General features: G+C 29.5%; 2 protein-coding genes across 6 annotated transcripts; one reads left to right on the forward strand and one right to left on the reverse strand.

Moving 5' to 3' along the window:
• Positions 1–931: 931 nt before the first annotated feature.
• Positions 932–12,938, reverse strand: LOC119602986 (lysosomal-associated transmembrane protein 4A). Of its 5 annotated transcripts, none has more exons than XM_037954830.1 (5): positions 12,829–12,938; positions 11,610–11,805; positions 4,763–4,949; positions 4,145–4,283; positions 932–4,087 (listed from the first exon to the last, which is right to left on the reverse strand). In XM_037954830.1, the coding sequence occupies exons 2-5, from the start codon at positions 11,727–11,729 to the stop codon at positions 3,313–3,315; spliced, it is 1,221 nt and encodes a 406-aa protein (XP_037810758.1). In that variant the 5' UTR covers positions 11,730–11,805; positions 12,829–12,938; the 3' UTR covers positions 932–3,312. The 5 variants fall into 5 exon arrangements, with proteins under 5 accessions (XP_037810758.1, XP_037810757.1, XP_037810756.1 ...); XM_037954829.1 differs by lacking the exon at positions 12,829–12,938 and adding an exon at positions 12,709–12,824; XM_037954828.1 differs by lacking the exon at positions 12,829–12,938 and adding an exon at positions 12,019–12,204.
• Positions 12,939–13,980: 1,042 nt separating this feature from the next.
• LOC119602990 (cytoplasmic phosphatidylinositol transfer protein 1) lies at positions 13,981–19,609 on the forward strand. Its single transcript, XM_037954839.1, has 7 exons — positions 13,981–14,202; positions 14,358–14,506; positions 16,037–16,125; positions 18,736–18,743; positions 18,801–18,872; positions 18,934–19,066; positions 19,128–19,609. The coding sequence occupies exons 1-7, from the start codon at positions 14,152–14,154 to the stop codon at positions 19,493–19,495; spliced, it is 870 nt and encodes a 289-aa protein (XP_037810767.1). The 5' UTR covers positions 13,981–14,151; the 3' UTR covers positions 19,496–19,609.
• Positions 19,610–19,648: the final 39 nt, after the last annotated feature.

Genomic DNA, 19,648 nt, shown 5'->3' on the forward strand with positions numbered 1-19,648 from the left:
TACATCAGTTCTAAATAAAACACTTTTGTTATTTTTTTTTATTTTGCCACAAATTTCTAAAAGTCTCTCTTTCAAAGTTTCTTTGTAAGAAACGTCTTAAAACTTCAACATTTCAAAATTTGTGGATTTATTTTTATATATTTTTGTAATATTTTTTGTTTTTTTGTTTAATTAAAAACTATAATATATTCGAATATTTGTTATTTATTTGTTTTTGTTGTTGTTGATTCTTGTGTGTATGTATTGATGTTGTAGGTGTAAGACATTTTACATACAGTAATAATAATAATAATATATATTTTTTTATAATAATAATATAATAATTATTTTTATATTTATTTTGTTTTTTTTTTTTTTTTTTTCTTCATAAAAAGTCTTATAAGTTAATGATATAAGTATAAATATTTATATATAAAAGAAATGTTTAATTCAATAAAAAATAATAATTATAATAATAATATGTATATATGAAACAAATAAAAAACATAATAAAACAATTGGCAATAGTTTGAAAAAAAGGGAAAGCAAACTATTGTTTTTGTTTAAAATTTTAAAAATAAAATTTTGTGGGCAAGTTAAACTTAAATAGTTTTTTTGCTTTAAATATAAAACTACTAAATAGGAGAGATAATAAAACTCTACAAAATTTAGTTAAATAGAAAAAATTGATTTTGAAAATTTGTTTTTATTTTTATAAATATAAGAAACAACTACTTATTTTGTTTATTAGGTATAGTTTGCTGCTTTTCTTAATAATGGGGGGAGGGTTTGAAAATGAAGTTGTTGTTTTGGGGGAAGGGGGATTTAGGAGTTTTTCATATTTGTTAACATATTAATGCAAAATTTAAAGAAATTATAATCAAATTTATGATAATTTCCTCTTGTTTTTTTAATTTATTTTTATATTTTTTGAAGCTTTTATTCTTGTTTATTTTTTTTAAGATAAGAATCTAAGGTGTGCTTTGTTTAGTAGAAAGAGAGAGATAGAGTTTTATTTTTATTAATTTAATTTTGTAAATTGTTGTGTCATTTATTTTTATTTGTTGCAATTCTTCTTTGTGTGTTTTTTAGGAATATTTTTTAAAGTTTAATTTTGATATTTTAGATTTAAAGAGTTTTCTTATAAAAGGACCTGCATTTTTTTAAATTTTATTTCATTTTTTATTCATGTGTTTCTTGTTTTTGTTCTAAATACTATAAATCTTGTTTACAAACCAATAAAATTTTGTTTCAGTTTATGTTAAACAAAGTAAAAGAGGAAAGTTGTGCTCTAAAAAACTTTAAAAAATCCCCCCTTTGGAAATTAAATTTTTTTACAAAAAATCTATAAATTGTGTTAGTTTAATGTAATTTTGCGAAATTTAAACTTAAAACTCTTATTTTTAACAATTCCCAAAATGGGGATTCTCAAAATCCAATTTGGGAATTCAATTTTTTGACAAATTTTTAACACAAAACGTTTAGTAAATAAAATTTTAATACAACTTGTATGATTTTACTATTTTAGGAAATGTTCCCCTAAAGGGGATTTTTAATAACCAAATTGGGAATTTAAAATTTAAAGAATTTTTTGATAAAAAAATCTTTAGTTTTATAAAGTTTTTTGTAATAATTTTGCTAAATTACCAAAATCACTTGATTTTTGTAAATTCCCAAAAAGGGGGATTTACAATACCCAAAATGGGAATTTTAGTTTTAAGAAAAATATTACTTTTTTATAGATTATTTAACTTTTAGTTTAAAAAATTATATTCTTTTAACAATTCCCAAAATGGGGATTTTTATAACACAATTTTAGAATTACATTTTTCTTAAAACCAGTTTAGGAATTCAAATTTTTTACGAAATTTTATTGAAAAAATGTTAAATTTTATATGTTTTAGTAAAATTTAATGAATTTTCGCTCCTGAGGATAAATCTCAAAAATGGGGATTTTTTTAATACAATTTAGGAATTTAGATTTTTAAGATATTTTATCAGAAAATTCATAATTGGTTTCAGATTCATCGTATTGTGTTGTTAAATTACAAAAATCTATTGTTTTTATCAATCCCCAAAATGGGGATTTAACAAAATCAATTTGGGAATTCAAATTTTTAACGAAATTTTAATAAAAACCTGTTTAGTTTTGGGTATTTTAATAAAATTTAATGAATTTTCCATCCTGGGGATAAATTTAAAAAATTGGGATTTTTTAATACAATTTAGGAATTTAAATTTGAAGAAAATTTTAACGGAAAATATATAATTTGTTTCAGTTTCATCCTATTATGTTGCTAAATTACAAAAATCTATTGTTTTTATCAATCGCTAAAATGGGGATTTACCAAAACCACTTTGGGAATTTACATTTTATACGAAATTTTAATAAAACGCGTTTAATTTTATGTATTTTACTACTGGGGCTAAATCTCAAAAATGGGGATTTTGAAAAAACAAATTTGTAAAAAATTTTAACATCAAATCAATAATTTGTTTCAGTTTCATCGAATTATGTTGCTAAATTACAAAAATCTGTTATTTTTAGCAAACTCCAAAACTGGGGATTTGTAAAAACCACTTTGGGAATTAAATATTTTTAAGAAATTTTAATAAAAACATGTTTAGTTTTAGGTATTTTAATAAAATTTAATAAATTTTCCCTCCTGGGGATTAATCTCAAAAATGGGGATTTTGAAAATTTAATTTTTAAAAATTTAAATTTTTTAAAATTTTGAACAGAAATTGTATAATTTGTTTTAGATTAATGTAATTTTATCGTTAAACAACAAATATACCCCATTTTTGCAAATTCCCAAAATGGGGATTTTAAATACCCAAAATGGGCATCAAAATTTTTTACAGAAAATTATTAGCTTTTTACATTAAAATCAATGTATGCTCACCGAATTTGTAATAAAAGTATAAAAAAGTACTAAATTTAGTACCTTTTTGTGGAAAAAGTACTATTTATAGTACCTATTTGCAAAAACTAGTTTAGTATATAGATTTAAATTAAAAAAAAAAGCTTTTGCTCTTAAAAAATTAATAAAATTTTAAATTACGTTTTAATACTTAAAAAAGTACCAAATTTAGTAAACTTTTTATAAAAAAAGTACTTTTTTGTAGTTTGTAGTAGTTTGAATCTCTCCTAAACAATAAAAAGTTTTAAAATTTTTTAAATAGTATAGAATTTTAAAAGCTGCCAGTTTTCTTCCAAAAACTATTCCTTTTTTGAAAGTATAAAACAACTTTAGGCACAACTGTCTTCTTTTCTTTCCTTAACACAACCCCCAAAAAAATTACCTTTGAAAAGATCACCGATAACTGATCTTAAGCTTGACTTTCATTATTATTATTAACTTGAGCAATATTAGCATTAGAGGACCCGGTAGTAGTTGGTGAATTAACAACAACTAAAATATCGTTACTCTTAGTAGATACCTCCGGAGTGTTTACAACCGGTTCAATAATAACCTCATTATAAGAAGGAGGTGGTATCAAAGCTTCATCATTCTCAGCAGCAGCAGCAACTGGACCACCTACAGCACCCAGTTCTTCAGCTATATGAGCAGCAGCAGCAACAGCAGCAGTATTTTCATTACGTCTCATGGGTGGTGTATTATTATTAATATGAACAGTATTATTATTGTTCGAAGAATCATTATTATTATCCTCCTCTTCGACGGCCACTGAACCGGGTAAATTATTTTCTTGTTCTTGAGTCTGATAATTAGACATGGCCACTTGATAGGAGGGTGGTGGTGCCTGTTTCATATACTGATTAACAGCCTCATCATAATTGGGCAAGAGAGTCGAATATGCTCTCTCTTCCGAACCCAAATTGGTGGCTGTCAAATCGGGTATACCCAAAGGTAATAGAGTGCGCATGCTCTGCTGACGCAAAGTTAAATATTTATAACAACGCCAGACAATGCCAATGGCATAGGCCTTAAGGAATACAATGCACACGAAAACGATCAACACTACTATGACCAATTCTTCGGGTGACAATTCCAATAACTTTTCACGCCAGGGCAAACGGTGAGATTCATCAATTAAGCGGTGTATGGCTTGGAGATAACACAAATAGCCGGCAGCAGTTAAACTGTAAAAAAAGTAATTAAATTTATTAACATTTTAATAAAATTTAACAAAAACTTACGTAGTAATGGCAAAATCAAACAATTGCAAGCAGAAGAAGGGCAAGAGGTGAGAGGGTTTTCCCTTAATTGCACCATAAATCATCATCATAGTAATGGCTATCATACAGGTGCAAACCAAGCCGCCCATATCATAGTTTTCTTTGAAAAAATATAAACAAATTGATTACAAAATTAGTGCTAGTTTAGATCTAGTTCAGTTTCAGTTCATTCTAGTTCTGTTCTAGTTCTGTTCTAGTTCTGTTCTAGTTCTGTTCTAGTTCTGTTCTAGTTCTGTTCTAGTTCTGTTCTAGTTCTGTTCTAGTTCTGTTCTAGTTCTGTTCTAGTTCTGTTCTAGTTCTGTTCTAGTTCTGTTCTAGTTCTGTTCTAGTTCTGTTCTAGTTCTGTTCTAGTTCTGTTCTAGTTCTGTTCTAGTTCTGTTCTAGTTCTGTTCTAGTTCTGTTCTGGTTCTAGTTCTGTTCTAGTTCTGTTCTAGTTCTGTTCTAGTTCTGTTCTAGTTCTGTTCTAGTTCTGTTCTAGTTCTGTTCTAGTTCTGTTCTAGTTCTTTTCTAGTTCTGTTCTAGTTCTGCTCTAGTTCTGTTCTAGTTCTGTTTTAGTTCTGTCCTTCTCTTTAAACTTACGATATTGTTTACGATAATTCAATGAATGATCGCGATACGCATAGGGAGGATCAACTTTACTTAAGGGAGTCGGCAAGGCTGGAGCATTGAGATCCACATTGTAATCATAGCTATTTTCCAATTCTTCCATCATATGGGGATTACGCATAATAACCGCCAATAAACTTAAAGCCAAAATATTTAGAAACTATAAAATGTAAACAAATAAGAAGTGAAAGAAAATGTGTTAAAGTTTAATTCAATAAAGTGTTAAACATATTTTCATAGTAATTTTTAAATTAATTAACATATTTCCTAACAATAAATAATCTTCGTCACTCGGAGTATTTGTTTTTGTTGTTAGTTGAAGACAAATTTTGAAAATAAATAAACGTCAGTTTAATAAATGTATATCATAAATGTTTGCTTTCAATAAATGCAAATAAATTACCAAACGTGATTAAAATTTAGATTGAAATATATAATTTTTAATATGAACTTTTAAGTTTAGTTGTTAGATTTTCTCGAATCTCTAACAAACTGTTAACTTTTTGTTTGAAAGAAAATTTCCTCTAGGGAAAGTTTACAGATTAGTTAAGAGTCTAATTCGCACTAAACTAATTGTTTGAATTAGCACAATAAAATTGAAAAATAGTAATAAATTTGTTAAAAAATAAATTAAACCATTTAAAGTGATAACAGTCAAAATCTGTAATCGTTTACGTAACAATTTCATCTTTATTCTTAAAGATCTTAATCATAAACGGTCATAGTTTATCAAATCTTTTGAAAACAATAGAATTAAGAAACTCTTAAATCAAACTTATACTTGACATAATAAACAGAACATCATTTTAGACATTTATTTGAAATTTTTTGTAAATTACCCACAGACTTATTCAAACAAGTCAAAGTAAATATATACACAGAATCAATATCATTGCATACGTAATCAAATTGATTGACTACTGTGCTTTAGGTACATAATTCAATTTGAAAAAATTTTGCGTATTTGTACTTTAGAATGCTAAATGTTTATTTTGCAATAAAAAAATCCAAAGTGATTAATTAAATCAAGGAAAATTTTAAAACAATTAAAATATCCATATAAAAAATTTGAATCCAATAAACAAAACATTTATTTTATCAAGATTTGAACACTTTTTAGTTTTTGTTTGTAGTATAGAACTACTTCAGTTCTAGTTCAGTTCTAGTTCAGTTCTAGTTCAGTTCTAGTTCAGTTCTAGTTCAGTTCTAGTTCAGTTCTAGTTCAGTTCTAGTTCAGTTCTAGTTCAGTTCTAGTTCAGTTCTAGTTCAGTTCTAGTTCTGTTCTAGTTCAGTTCTAGTTCAGATCTAGTTCAGTTCTAGTTCAGTTCTAGTTCAGTTCTATTTTAGTTCTAGTTCAGTTTTAGTTCAGTTCTAGTTCAGTTCTAGTTCAGTTCTAGTTCAGTTCTAGTTCAGTTCTAGTTCAGTTCTAGTTCAGTTTTAGTTCAGTTCTATTTTAGTTCTAGTTCAGTTTTAGTTCAGTTCTAGTTCAGTTCTAGTTCAGTTTTAGTTCAGTTTTAGTTCAGTTTTAGTTCAGTTCTAGTTCAGTTCTAGTTCAGTTCTAGTTCAGTTCTAGTTCAGTTCTAGTTCAGTTCTACTTCAGTTCTAGTTCAGTTCTAGTTCAGTTCTAGTTCGGTTCTAGTTCAGTTCTAGTTCAGTTCTAGTTCAGTTCTAGTTCAGTTCTAGTTCAGTTCTAGTTCAGTTCTAGTTCAGTTCTAGTTCAGTTCTAGTTCAGTTCTAGTTCAGTTCTAGTTCAGTTCTAGTTCAGTTCTAGTTCAGTTCTAGTTCAGTTCTAGTTCAGTTCTAGTTCAGTTCTAGTTCAGTTCTAGTTCAGTTCTAGTTCAGTTCTAGTTCAGTTCTAGTTCAGTTCTAGTTCAGTTCTAGTTCAGTTCTAGTTCAGTTCTAGTTCAGTTCTAGTTCAGTTCTAGTTCAGTTCTAGTTCAGTTCTAGTTCAGTTCTAGTTCAGTTCTAGTTCAGTTCTAGTTCAGTTTCTAGTTCAGTTCTAGTTCAGTTCTAGTTCAGTTCTAGTTCAGTTCTAGTTCAGTTCTAGTTCAGTTCTAGTTCAGTTCTAGTCAGTTCTAGTTCAGTTCTAGTTCAGTTCTAGTTCAGTTCTAGTTCAGTTCTAGTTCAGTTCTAGTTCAGTTCTAGTTCAGTTCTAGTTCAGTTCTAGTTCAGTTCTAGTTCAGTTCTAGTTCAGTTCTAGTTCAGTTCTAGTTCAGTTCTAGTTCAGTTCTAGTTCAGTTCTAGTTCAGTTCTAGTTCAGTTCTAGTTCAGTTCTAGTTCAGTTCTAGTTCAGTTCTAGTTCAGTTCTAGTTCAGTTCTAGTTCAGTTCTAGTTCAGTTCTAGTTCAGTTCTAGTTCAGTTCTAGTTCAGTTCTAGTTCAGTTATAGTTCAGTTCTAGTTCAGTTCTAGTTCAGTTCTAGTTCAGTTCTAGTTCAGTTCTAGTTCAGTTCTAGTTCAGTTCTAGTTCAGTTCTAGTTCAGTTCTAGTTCAGTTCTAGTTCAGTTCTAGTTCAGTTCTAGTTCAGTTCTAGTTCAGTTCTAGTTCAGTTCTAGTTCAGTTCTAGTTCAGTTCTAGTTCAGTTCTAGTTCAGTTCTAGTTCAGTTCTAGTTCAGTTCTAGTTCAGTTCTAGTTCAGTTCTAGTTCAGTTCTAGTTCAGTTCTAGTTCAGTTCTAGTTCAGTTCTAGTTCAGTTCTAGTTCAGTTCTAGTTCAGTTCTAGTTCAGTTCTAGTTCAGTTCTAGTTCAGTTCTAGTTCAGTTCTAGTTCAGTTCTAGTTCAGTTCTAGTTCAGTTCTAGTTCAGTTCTAGTTCAGTTCTAGTTCAGTTCTAGTTCAGTTCTAGTTCAGTTCTAGAATTTCCTCATATTTTAATAGAATTCCATTAACAATTTTGCAACATTGTGAAAATTATTGAAAAATTTATTTAAGAATTTATTCAATATTATTCAGGTTTTTATTTCATTCTTTAATTTAATATTATTGCCGATTTATTCCAAACGAAATTCATTAATTTCATTATTATTGTTTTTAAACCGGTTTCAATTTTCAATTAATTTCCCATCATCTGATTTATTTATTTTTAATTTATGCAAATTAATCAGTAAAAACACTTCCGTTTTTAGCTGAATTGACACTTTGTTGTGTTAAATAAACACACAAGAAAAAGTTTTATATTTCTTGCACATGATTTGTTTACTGACGAATGCATTTACAATTTTAATAAAAATTAAAAAAAAAAATGCAAAAATAAACAATTTTTATAGCAAGAAAAAATTAACATATTATAGAAATTTCTAAATAAAGAAAAAGTAAAAGAAAAAACAAAACCAAAAAAGAAACGTTGTCTTGAATATAATTAAAAGATTTGAGGTTTAACAGTCATTAGCAAAATGCTTTCAAAGGTGTGAAGTCTTTTGTTAAGTTTAGGTAGAAAAAGATTTTGTATTTTTACTATTACAAATTTTCTTTGAAAATTCTTTTAAATATTTAAAAACCCTGACAAATGTGTAACAATTTATAATAATTCCTAACAGTTCTAGCATTTGTTAACATTTTCTTGTAAAATTTTCAAGGTTTAAATTTTTTAAACATTTGTTTTAATTTACTTTTTCTTGTGTAAAATACTTGTGTGTCTGTAAATCGGTTTGTATTAGAAATTTAAATAATTAATAGAAAATATTGTAAACTATTTACAATAGCAACAATGTTTTATCAAGATTATAATAATAGTACTTAAGTACCATGTCTATGAATGTATTTGCAACACCTTCGCCAATAATGTGACCAACTAATTGCAAAAAATTAAGTATCTTCATTCTGAGTTATCAGATATTTTAAGTAATCTTTTATATATTTCAGAATTTTTGTATTATAGTTCAGAAAAATTATTCAGAATTTAAGTTTTTTTTTCTGAATTTTTGTTTTAATTACAAACAGCTGGTCTCATTTTTGTAAAAAATACACACTATTGAAGTGTCATGTTTTTTGTGTTCATGAAATAAATGACATGAAATCAATATTTGTATTTATTATATTTTATTTCTTTGCATAAAATATACTAAAACAAAATTCAATTTAATACATTTGTATAAATATTAAAAAAACACCTTTAAACAAAAATATTGATAAAATTAATTAAAAAAATATATATATAAATAAAATTTGCAGGTGTTTTTTTGGAATATTCTATTTTTGGTTTTCATTAAAATTGATTAATAACGGGTGCTTCAATTGTTTAATATCAATTTATGATTAAATTGGAACAGAACTAGAACAGAACTAGAACAGGACTAGAAAAGAACTAGAACAGAACTAGAACAGGAACTAGACAGAACTAGAACAGAACTAGAACAGAACTAGAACATACTAGAACAGAACTAGAACAGAACTAGAACAGACTAGAACAGAACTAGAACAGAACTAGAACAGAACTAGAACAGAACTAGAACAGAACTAGAACAGAACTAGAACAGAACTAGAACAGAACTAGAACAGAACTAGAACAAAACTAGAACAGAACTAGAACAGAACTAGAACAGAACTAGAACAGAACTAGAACAAACTAGAACAGAACTAGAACAGAACTAGAACAGAACTAGAACAGAACTAGAACAGAACTAGAACAGAACTAGAACAGAACTAGAACAGAACTAGAACAGAACTAGAACAGAACTAGAACAGAACTAGAACAGAACTAGAACAGAACTAGAACAGAACTAGAACAGAACTAGAACAGAACTAGAACAGAACTAGAACGAACTAGAACAGAACTAGAACAGAACTAGAACAGAACTAGAACAGAACTAGAACAGAACTAGAACAGAACTAGAACAGAACTAGAACAGAACTAGAACAGAACTAGAACAGAACTAGAACAGAACTAGAACAGAACTAGAACAGAACTAGAACAGAACTAGAACAACTAGAACAGAACTAGAACAGAACTAGAACAGAACTGAACAGAACTAGAACAGAACTAGAACAGAACTAGAACAGAACTAGAACAGAACTAGAACAGAACTAGAACAGAACTAGAACAGAACTAGAACAGAACTAGAACAGAACTAGAACAGAACTAGAACAGAACTAGAACAGAACTAGAACAGAACTAGAACAGAACTAGAACAGAACTAGAACAGAACTAGAACAGAACTAGAACAGAACTAGAACAGAACTAGAACAGAACTAGAACAGAACTAGAACAGAACTAGAACAGAACTAGAACAGAACTAGAACAGAACTAGAACAGAACTAGAACAGAACTAGAACAGAACTAGAACAGAACTAGAACAGAACTAGAACAGAACTAGAACAGAACTAGAACAGAACTAGAACAGAACTAGAACAGAACTAGAACAGAACTAGAACAGAACTAGAACAGAACTAGAACAGAACTAGAACAGAACTAGAACAGAACTAGAACAGAACTAGAACAGAACTAGAACAGAACTAGAACAGAACTAGAACAGAACTAGAACAGAACTAGAACAGAACTAGAACAGAACTAGAACAGAACTAGAACAGAACTAGAACAGAACTAGAACAGAACTAGAACAGAACTAGAACAGAACTAGAACAGAACTAGAACAGAACTAGAACAGAACTAGAACAGAACTAGAACAGAACTAGAACAGAACTAGAACAGAACTAGAACAGAACTAGAACAGAACTAGAACAGAACTAGAACAGAACTAGAACAGAACTAGAACAGAACTAGAACAGAACTAGAACAGAACTAGAACAGAACTAGAACAGAACTAGAACAGAACTAGAACAGAACTAGAACAGAACTAGAACAGAACTAGAACAGAACTAGAACAGAACTAGAACAGAACTAGAACAGAACTAGAACAGAACTAGAACAGAACTAGAACAGAACTAGAACAGAACTAGAACAGAACTAGAACATAACTAGAACAGAACTAGAACAGAACTAGAACAGAACTAGAACAGAACTAGAACAGAACTAGAACAGAACTAGAACAGAACTAGAACAGAACTAGAAAAGACCTACATAGTTCAGTTTTACATTAATTTCATTTCATTTTTTGGCATTTTTACTTTAATTCAAATCAATTTCTACTTTGAGGTCTGGTTTTCCCACTAGTTTTTATAAAAAAAATAGAAATTTCCAAAATTTATAAAACTTTAGATGACATTAATTTCCTACAACTGTGACTTAAAGTGTATCAAAGCGTTGTAAATATTCCCCTTATTAAGCATCTTTATAATTTTAGAAAGTTTTTTCCCCGTATATTAAAGATTTGCTTTATAAACAAAAAACATCTTTTGCTGATTACAATTGTTTATACAAATAAAACTAGATTTTGATGAAATATAAAAAATAAAAAAACTGAGTCACGATTGCAAAAATAACAAAAGACCTCGATTAAACAAAAGCAAAGTAAAAAATAATAATAAAAAATTGACAACCGATAAAAAAATAACTATATATACAAAAGAGAGAATAGATTAAACAGAATTAATATACATATAGCACAAAAAAATCTACAATTTACGTAAATTGAAATGCAAGAAAGAGCTCCACAACCACCCAATGACAAAAACAACAACAACAAAAACTCTATAATGACCCTGAACAAGGCCATATATAGAAATAGACCAAAATAAGTGAAACGATTGAAAAAGCAAAACACATCAACTTCAGACATTTATCCTTATAATAGCTTCAAATTAAATAACTAAGTAATATGTTTTAATGATTAAATTGTCCTTTTCTGAACGGTTTTCTATTACATTGTTCTTTTCCTTTTTGCCTAAAAATTAGTTTTTTTTTTGTATTTGTGTGTCTTAAAATAACTCACCAAATGCCAAAGGCCAATCATTATGGTGGCGGTATGAACATGTAGGCCAAAACAACATGTCCACTCCTTGCTGCGCTGTAACTGCTGATGAGGACCCATTTTTAAACGGATCCTTAGCATTGCCAATACCGGCTTGTCGAAAATCTAATAGGAATGTACTCCTTGTGGGACTAAACACTTAACACTTAAGGGCCTTCTGTAAAGGAATGTTGTTTTTTTTAGAAATTTTTTATATTTTTTCACTTTTTTACTTATTTAACACATTACACACAAAAGATGAATACACAAGAAAAAGTTTTGTGTCACAAAAGAATTGTGAAATTTTTTTTTCTTTTCAATATTTTTCGTATTTTATTCAATATTTTCTTGATTATTTTTATATTTTATAAAAGTATAATAAAAAATATACCTTTTTGTATTAAATTTATACAAATGTTATTAATATTTATTATTATTTTTGTAATTTTTTATGCTAATAAAAGCTTTTGCTACGTGATTATGAAGTGAAATAATAAAACGCAATACCAAAGACCTGCGCCGACGAAACATTAACAACGACGGCGTTTGATACTGGAAAATTACGACGGCAGCTTAAAATTGACTGTAAGCCGACGAAAATTCCAAAACTTTTAAATATTTTCAATGATATAAAAAGATATGAATAGATAACTTGACCAGATGTGTTTGAATAAATGCAGAATACGAGTGATTTTGGAAGAACATTTATTCAAAAAATGTTCTTCCAAAATCCGGATTTTAAAAATCTTTCTTATGATGTACTATGAGAGTAAGAGATGGTTGATATTTCATTCTTATTTTCTCACACACAAAAATCAAAAGTTTCCAAAAAAAAGTTTGCCAGTGTGAATTGGCACTATATTGTATTCATTAATTTGCGAAAATCATGATTTTTGAAGACGGCTTGCTTTAATATATTAACAGCGGCTAGTCTTAGCTAACTTTAATGCGAATCGGCGCAGATGTCTGCGCATTACAGAAAAATATTTTCACTTCGTTTTTTGTTTTGTTTTCTGTCCCTCTTTTTTGAGGTTTTTCACAACGAAATTCACAGGTAATTAATTGCACTTTGGAAACATACCAAAAAACTGTGCTCCCAAGTTGTAGTATAAATTTGGGGAAAAAATACGTTAAATATTAAACTACAAATTCTAGAATTTAAATGTATTTTCCAATAAAAATATGAAACTGAGTCACTAACCAAAACATAGAAGCCTTAATGGCATCCTATTTGAGTATTTTCCCCATGATATTCCACGTGTTTGTATTATGAAAAACTTAAACAAAAGCTTAAAAACCTAATTTTGTTTAACAAAACTCTCTCTTTTCTTTCTAAACATGCTCTTTAAAATAATAATACCGCTACATTTACTTTCCATATGGCAACTTTATTTTTTTAACAGCTGTTACTACAGCCGTTTTTACACCACTTTCCAGAGGCCCGCGCCGATTCGGCTTTAAGCCGACTAAGCCTAGTCGCCGTACAAATTGTCAAAACCGCTGTCGCCGAAAATATTTCAGCTTAATAAGTATTAAAAATTTCGCCATATTTTATATAATTTACAGAACACTTTCAATAAATTTATGGAATTTTACAATATAAAATTAATTTGTATGTCATACCGTAAAATGCTAGGACATCGAACATGTGTATTTTAAGCGCCTTGGCGACACATGAAATTGTTTGACTCAAACGGTAAGCTTTTTGATTGTGTTAGTAAAAAAACTCACACCGCATATACATATACATGTGATTTTTTTTCACTAATACAATCAAAAAACTTACCGTTTGTGTCAAACAAATTTGATGTCGCTTTAAATGGGAAGTGCAGTTGATGTCAATTCTGCCGACTGCGAAAAGAAATTCTGCTAGAATTTTTCGCGCCAAACTGTTTTCTGCTTTTTTTATTTGCAAAAAAACTGTTGTGGTGTGTGTGCAAAAATCTAAAAAGACAGAAATAATAATATTTAAATAAAAAATAATTTTTTAATAACAATTGAACTTAGGGTATAGTTTCGCTCTGATAAAAAACTGAAAAAATGAAACTTGGTGAAAGGATTTGTTTTTAATTTTTAAGAATTAATCATATTTAATATTTTTTATTTTTTCCATCCCTGCACAATTTCTCACACAACTTTTGTGCTTGCTCTATTTTATTGTTATAAATTATATACAAAATCCCACTTTTTTATCTCTCGGATTCCGTTTTTATTTAAAATCTTTGAAAATTTTAAAATTAAGCGTATTTGAGACCTTAGCCGTCTTCCAGTCGATTTTAAGCCGCCGCCGAAATTTTTAATGTCAGCCGACGCCGCGTTAATATTTGTCGGCTCAGGGCTCTGCCACATCTCATTTTTTTCTTATTGGTTTTTTTACACCAGTATAATTTTTTCCCTACTCATAAAATCATTGTTCTGAGGCGCGCGTTGCAGTAATTTTTTTTCATCTTGTAATTCTTGCCCTCCAGATTTCGGTGCATTCATTTCGTTACTTATTACAAGTTGTAAATTTCATTAAATTATCATGGTTTTAACAAAAGAATATCGCATTTGTATGCCTTTGTCTTGCGAGGAGGTTTGTTTATTTGTTTTATCTCAGCATGTGCATCTTTGTGATGGAATGTTGTTATTTAAGCATTTCAACAAAAAAGTGTTAAAGTCCACAAATTGCATTTTTGTTTTAATGTTAATGGTTTTGTAAATAAAAATTTGTTTTTTTCGCTGTTGCAGTACCAAGTAGGGCAATTGTATATGATTGCTCGCCATAGTTTGGAACAGTCCGGTGACGGCGAGGGTGTTGAAATTGTTACCAATGAACCCTGTGAAGATCCAGAACATGGTAAAGGTCAGTTTACCGAAAAAAGGATACATTTGTCAAGGTAAGTGATGGATCTTTTAAACAACGTTGCATTTCACCCAGAATACAACTGAACTAGAACTGAACTAGACCTGAACTAGAACTGAACTAGAACTGAACTAGAACTGAACTAGAACTGAACTAGAACTGAACTAGAACTGAACTAGAACTGAACTAGAACTGAACTAGAACTGAACTAGAACTGAACTAGAACTGAACTAGAACTGAACTAGAACTGAACTAGAACTGAACTAGAACTGAACTAGAACTGAACTAGAACTGAACTAGAACTGAACTAGAACTGAACTAGAACTGAACTAGAACTGAACTAGAACTGAACTAAAACTGAACTAGAACTGAACTAAAACTAAACTAGAATTGAACTAGAATCGAACTAGAACTGAATTAAAACTGAACTGAACTAGAACTGAACTGCAGCTGAACTAGAACTGAACTAGAACTGAACTAGAACTGAACTAGAACTGAACTAGAACTGAACTAGAACTGAACTAGAACTGAACTAGAACTGAACTAGAACTGAACTAGAACTGAACTAGAACTGAACTAGAACTGAACTAGAACTGAACTAGAACTGAACTAGAACTGAACTAGAACTGAACTAGAACTGAACTAGAACTGAACTAGAACTGAACTAGAACTGAACTAGAACTGAACTAGATCTGAACTAGATCTGAACTAGAACTGAACTAGAACTGAACTAGAACTGAACTAGAACTGAACTAGAACTGAACTAGAACTGAACTAGAACTGAACTAGAACTGAACTAGAACTGAACTAGAACTGACTAGAACTGAACTAGAACTGAACTAGAACTGAACTAGAACTGAACTAGAACTGAACTAGAACTGAACTAGAACTGAACTAGAACTGAACTAGAACTGAACTAGAACTGAACTAGAACTGAACTAGAACTGAACTAGAACTGAACTAGAACTGAACTAAAACTGAACTAGAACTGAACTAGAACTGAACTAGAACTGAACTAGAACTGAACTAGAGCTGAACTAGAACTGAACTAGAGCTGAACTAGAACTGAACTAGAACTGAACTAGAAATGAACTAGAACTGAACTGAAACTGAACTAAAACTGAACTAGAACTGAACTAAACCTAAACTAGAATCGAACTAGAACTGAATTAAAACTGAACTAGAACTGAACTAGAACTGAACTGGAGCTGAACTAGAACTGAAATAGAAATAAACTAGAACTGAACTTGAACTGAACTAGAACTGAAAACTAAACTAGAATTGAACTAGAAGTAAATTATTTTAAATTGTTTATATATTTAAAAACTTTCCTCTGTTTGATTTTAATTCAAATTTATTTACGTTTAAATATTTTCTGTAAATCTAAATCACATAATGATTTGTTTATTCTGCTGCCATTCATTTCTATAAATCTATAAACACTTCATAATTTATTCGGACATCAAAAAAAGTAAATCTTTTTGATATGATTCCATAATTCATTAGCATTAATTTATCATTTATTAATTTAATTTAAATTTGATTTGTTTTTCTTATATTCCAGCCGTTTGCCATATTGGATACAAGCCATATGTCCACGTGTATTTTACGTCACCGAAAAATCATGGAATTTCTTTCCCTTCACCAAAACAGGTAAATTAAAGCCTTAAATTCATTAATCTCATCAATATTAATAAAAATAAAGTCTGGTGTTTTATAAAATGAAAGCTATAAATAACTCGATTGTTTATTAAAAGCTTGAACAAGTAATTAGATTTATCCTTTATTTCTTTATACACTTATTTTTGTCAATATCTTTGCATGTATTTTTATTTATAAATTGACCTTGTCTATGTTATAAAACCTGTTTCAGTTTAAAAAGCTTTTTTTATTTTTGTCATGCTTCCTTTATTTAAGCTATTTTTGTTTTTATAAAGGATGTGCGTGTGTTTTTTTTTGTTGTTTTATGTTTTTATAGTTGTTTACACACAAACACTTGTTGTTACTATTTTAATATCCTTTAGAAGGGAGTCCTTGTAGTTGCACAAACTTAAGTTGTGTTTGGGGAATTTATATGTATGTATACATACTGGTTGTTTGTGGCGTCAAACAATTTAAAGACAAAAATCCTTGCAAAATTTTATGTATTTTCCTATACTTAGTGTATTTGTTTTATATACCAAGCTCATTCCTATTTTTTTCTATTTATAACCAAACCATGTAATATTCATGTAATTTCTAGCCATAAATATTTATCCTCATAATCATGTGTATTATTAAATTTATATCCCTTGTTATTGTTGTCATTTATTTAAAACCATAGCCGTTGTGCTTCACCCTTCGACTCGGGCTGCTGTTTATTTTTTTGCAATATTTCTTTTTGTTTTTATTTATAAATATTTTCTTTTATATTATTTCGACTATTACAAACATGTAAAACGTGTGAATATGCCCATCTGCTTGAATATTACAGCCGGCTAACAAAGAATTCACAATCGAAAACGTCATTTATTATTGTTTATGTCTATTATGAACTACTTACTATAAAATTGTTTATATATTTGTTGGCGGTTTGTGTATTACCATGAAATGAACTAAAACAGAACTAGAATTGCACTAGAACTGAACTAGAACTGAACTAGAACTGAACTAGAACTGAACTAGAACTGAACTAGAACTGAACTAGAACTGAACTAGAACTGAACTAGAACTGAACTAGAACTGAACTAGAACTGAACTAGAACTGAACTAGAACTGACTAGAACTGAACTAGAACTGAACTAGAACTGAACTAGAACTGAACTAGAACTGAACTAGAACTGAACTAGAACTGAACTAGAACTGAACTAGAAACTGAACTTGAACTGAACTAGAACTGAACTAGAACTGAACTAGAAGAACTGAACTAGAACTGAACTAGAACTGAACTAGAACTGAACTAGAACTGAACTAGAACTGAACTAGAACTGAACTAGAACTGAACTAGAACTGAACTAGAACTGAACTAGAACTGAACTAGAACTGAACTAGAACTGAACTAGAACTGAACTAGAACTGAACTAGAACTGAACTAGAACTGAACTAGAACTGAACTAGAACTGAACTAGAACTGAACTAGAACTGAACTAGAACTGAACTAGAACTGAACTAGAACTGAACTAGAACTGAACTAGAACTGAACTAGAACTGAACTAGAACTGAACTAGAACTGAACTAGAACTGAACTAGAACTGAACTAGAACTGAACTAGAACTGAACTAGAACTGAACTAGAACTGAACTAGAACTGAACTAGAACTGAACTAGAACTGAACTAGAACTGAACTAGAACTGAACTAGAACTGAACTAGAACTGAACTAGAACTGAACTAGAACTGAACTAGAACTGAACTAGAACTGAACTAGAACTGAACTAGAACTAGACTGAACTAGAACTGAACTAGAACTGAACTAGAACTGAACTAGAACTGAACTAGAACTGAACTAGAACTGAACTAGAACTGAACTAGAACTGAACTAGAACTGAACTAGAACTGAACTAGAACTGAACTAGAACTGTACTAGAACTGAACTAGAACTGAACTAGAACTGAACTAGAACTGAACTAGAACTGAACTAGAACTGAACTAGAACTGACCTAAAACTGAACTAGAACTGAACTGAAACTGAACTAGGACTGAACTAGGACTGAACTAGAATGAACTAGACTGAACTAGAAGTGAACTAGAAGTGAACTAGAAGTGAACTAGAACTGAACTAGAACTGAACTAGAACTGAACTAGAACTGAACTAGAACTGAACTAGAACTGAACTAGAACTGAACTAGAACTGAACTAGAACTGAACTAGAACTGGACTAGAAGTGAACTAGAACTGAACTAGAACTGAACTAGAACTGAACTAGAACTGAACTAGAACTGAACTAAAACTGAACTAGAACTGAACTAGAACTGAACTAGAACTGAACTAGAACTGAACTAGAACTGAACTAGAATTGAACTAGAACTGAACTAGAACTGAACTAGAACTGAGCTAGAACTGAACTAGAACTGAACTAGAAATGAACTAGAAATGAACTAGAAATGAACTAGAACTGAACAAGAATTGATATAATTGAAATTGAACTAAAACTGATAATATCATTAACAACGTCCATTAACTAAACCATGATCATCAATTAGTATTATTTTCTATATTTAATTCCAAAATTTTTTTTCTTTTGCCTCTTTTTAAAACTGCCTACCGTTCGACTAAATGCTAAATAGAATACACAGTAAGTCATTGTTTTAAAATACGTAAAACAAAGTTTTTTACAGAGATCTGATTTTAGTGTTCCTTTGTACCTAAATTAAATGTTTCCATAAAAACAAAATATGAAGACAATAATGGAAATTCAGAAAATGTAAGTTCATTCTACTCTTTTAATGAAAAACATTAAATTTTAATATTTTTTTCTACAAAAGTGTTTAAATTTAACTGAGGAACAGTTAAAGCAACGTATAGTAGATAATATTGATATAGCCTTTGATGAATTGCCCAATAATAAACATTATAAAAAGGAAGAAGATCCCAAATTTTTCAAATCAGAAAAAACAAGTAAGTTTTTTGGAATAAAAATGTTAGAGAAGAATAATATGTTTTTTAATGTCTAATAAAGATCGCGGTCTTTTGGTGGAGGGTTGGCGTGATTGTGACAAACCTATAATGTGTTCCTATAAACTGGTGGATGCTTCCTTTGAAGTCTGGGGCCTGCAAACCAAAGTAGAGGACTTTATCCAACGCTCTATAAGAGATGTGTTATTATTGGGCCACCGTCAAGCCTTTACCTGGATCGATGAATGGTATGGCATGACCTTGGAAGATGTACGTGAATATGAACGTAAAATACAAGAAGAAACTAATAGAAAATTAAATCAAGCCAATGGCAATAACGAAGAAAACAATCAAGACCCAGAAAAAGATCTTAATGAAGAAGAAAATCAAGAGAAAAAAGACAAAGTAAATGATATTGATAACATAGATTAGATAGTTTAATGTGTGTGTCTCTTACAAAAAAATAATGCCCAAAGATTGCTTGCTAAAAGTTGTGCTACAAAAACAAACACCTTATCAATTAAAACGAACCACTAAAAGAGTCCATGATAGACATACTCAGGTATTCCTTAAGAATAATAATGA

The sequence above is a fragment of the Lucilia sericata genome, unplaced genomic scaffold (genome assembly GCF_015586225.1).
Source record: "Lucilia sericata isolate MDLA Ls3-8-SP2 unplaced genomic scaffold, ASM1558622v1 Contig000268F_arrow, whole genome shotgun sequence".
NCBI classification, from domain to species: domain Eukaryota; kingdom Metazoa; phylum Arthropoda; class Insecta; order Diptera; family Calliphoridae; genus Lucilia; species Lucilia sericata.

Coding starts and splice junctions, on each gene's coding strand:
- LOC119602986 (XM_037954830.1), bottom strand. CDS start 11,729: ATGCTAAGGATCCGTTTAAAAATGGGTCCTCATCAGCAGTTACAGCGC. Junction 4,950..11,609: donor TGATTGGCCTTTGGCATTTG/GTGAGTTATTTT, acceptor TACATTTTATAG/TTTCTAAATATTTTGGCTTT. Junction 4,284..4,762: donor GAATTATCGTAAACAATATC/GTAAGTTTAAAG, acceptor ATTTTTTCAAAG/AAAACTATGATATGGGCGGC.
- LOC119602990 (XM_037954839.1), top strand. CDS start 14,152: ATGGTTTTAACAAAAGAATATCGCATTTGTATGCCTTTGTCTTGCGAG. Junction 14,507..16,036: donor AAAAGGATACATTTGTCAAG/GTAAGTGATGGA, acceptor CTTATATTCCAG/CCGTTTGCCATATTGGATAC. Junction 18,873..18,933: donor ATAATGGAAATTCAGAAAAT/GTAAGTTCATTC, acceptor TTTCTACAAAAG/TGTTTAAATTTAACTGAGGA.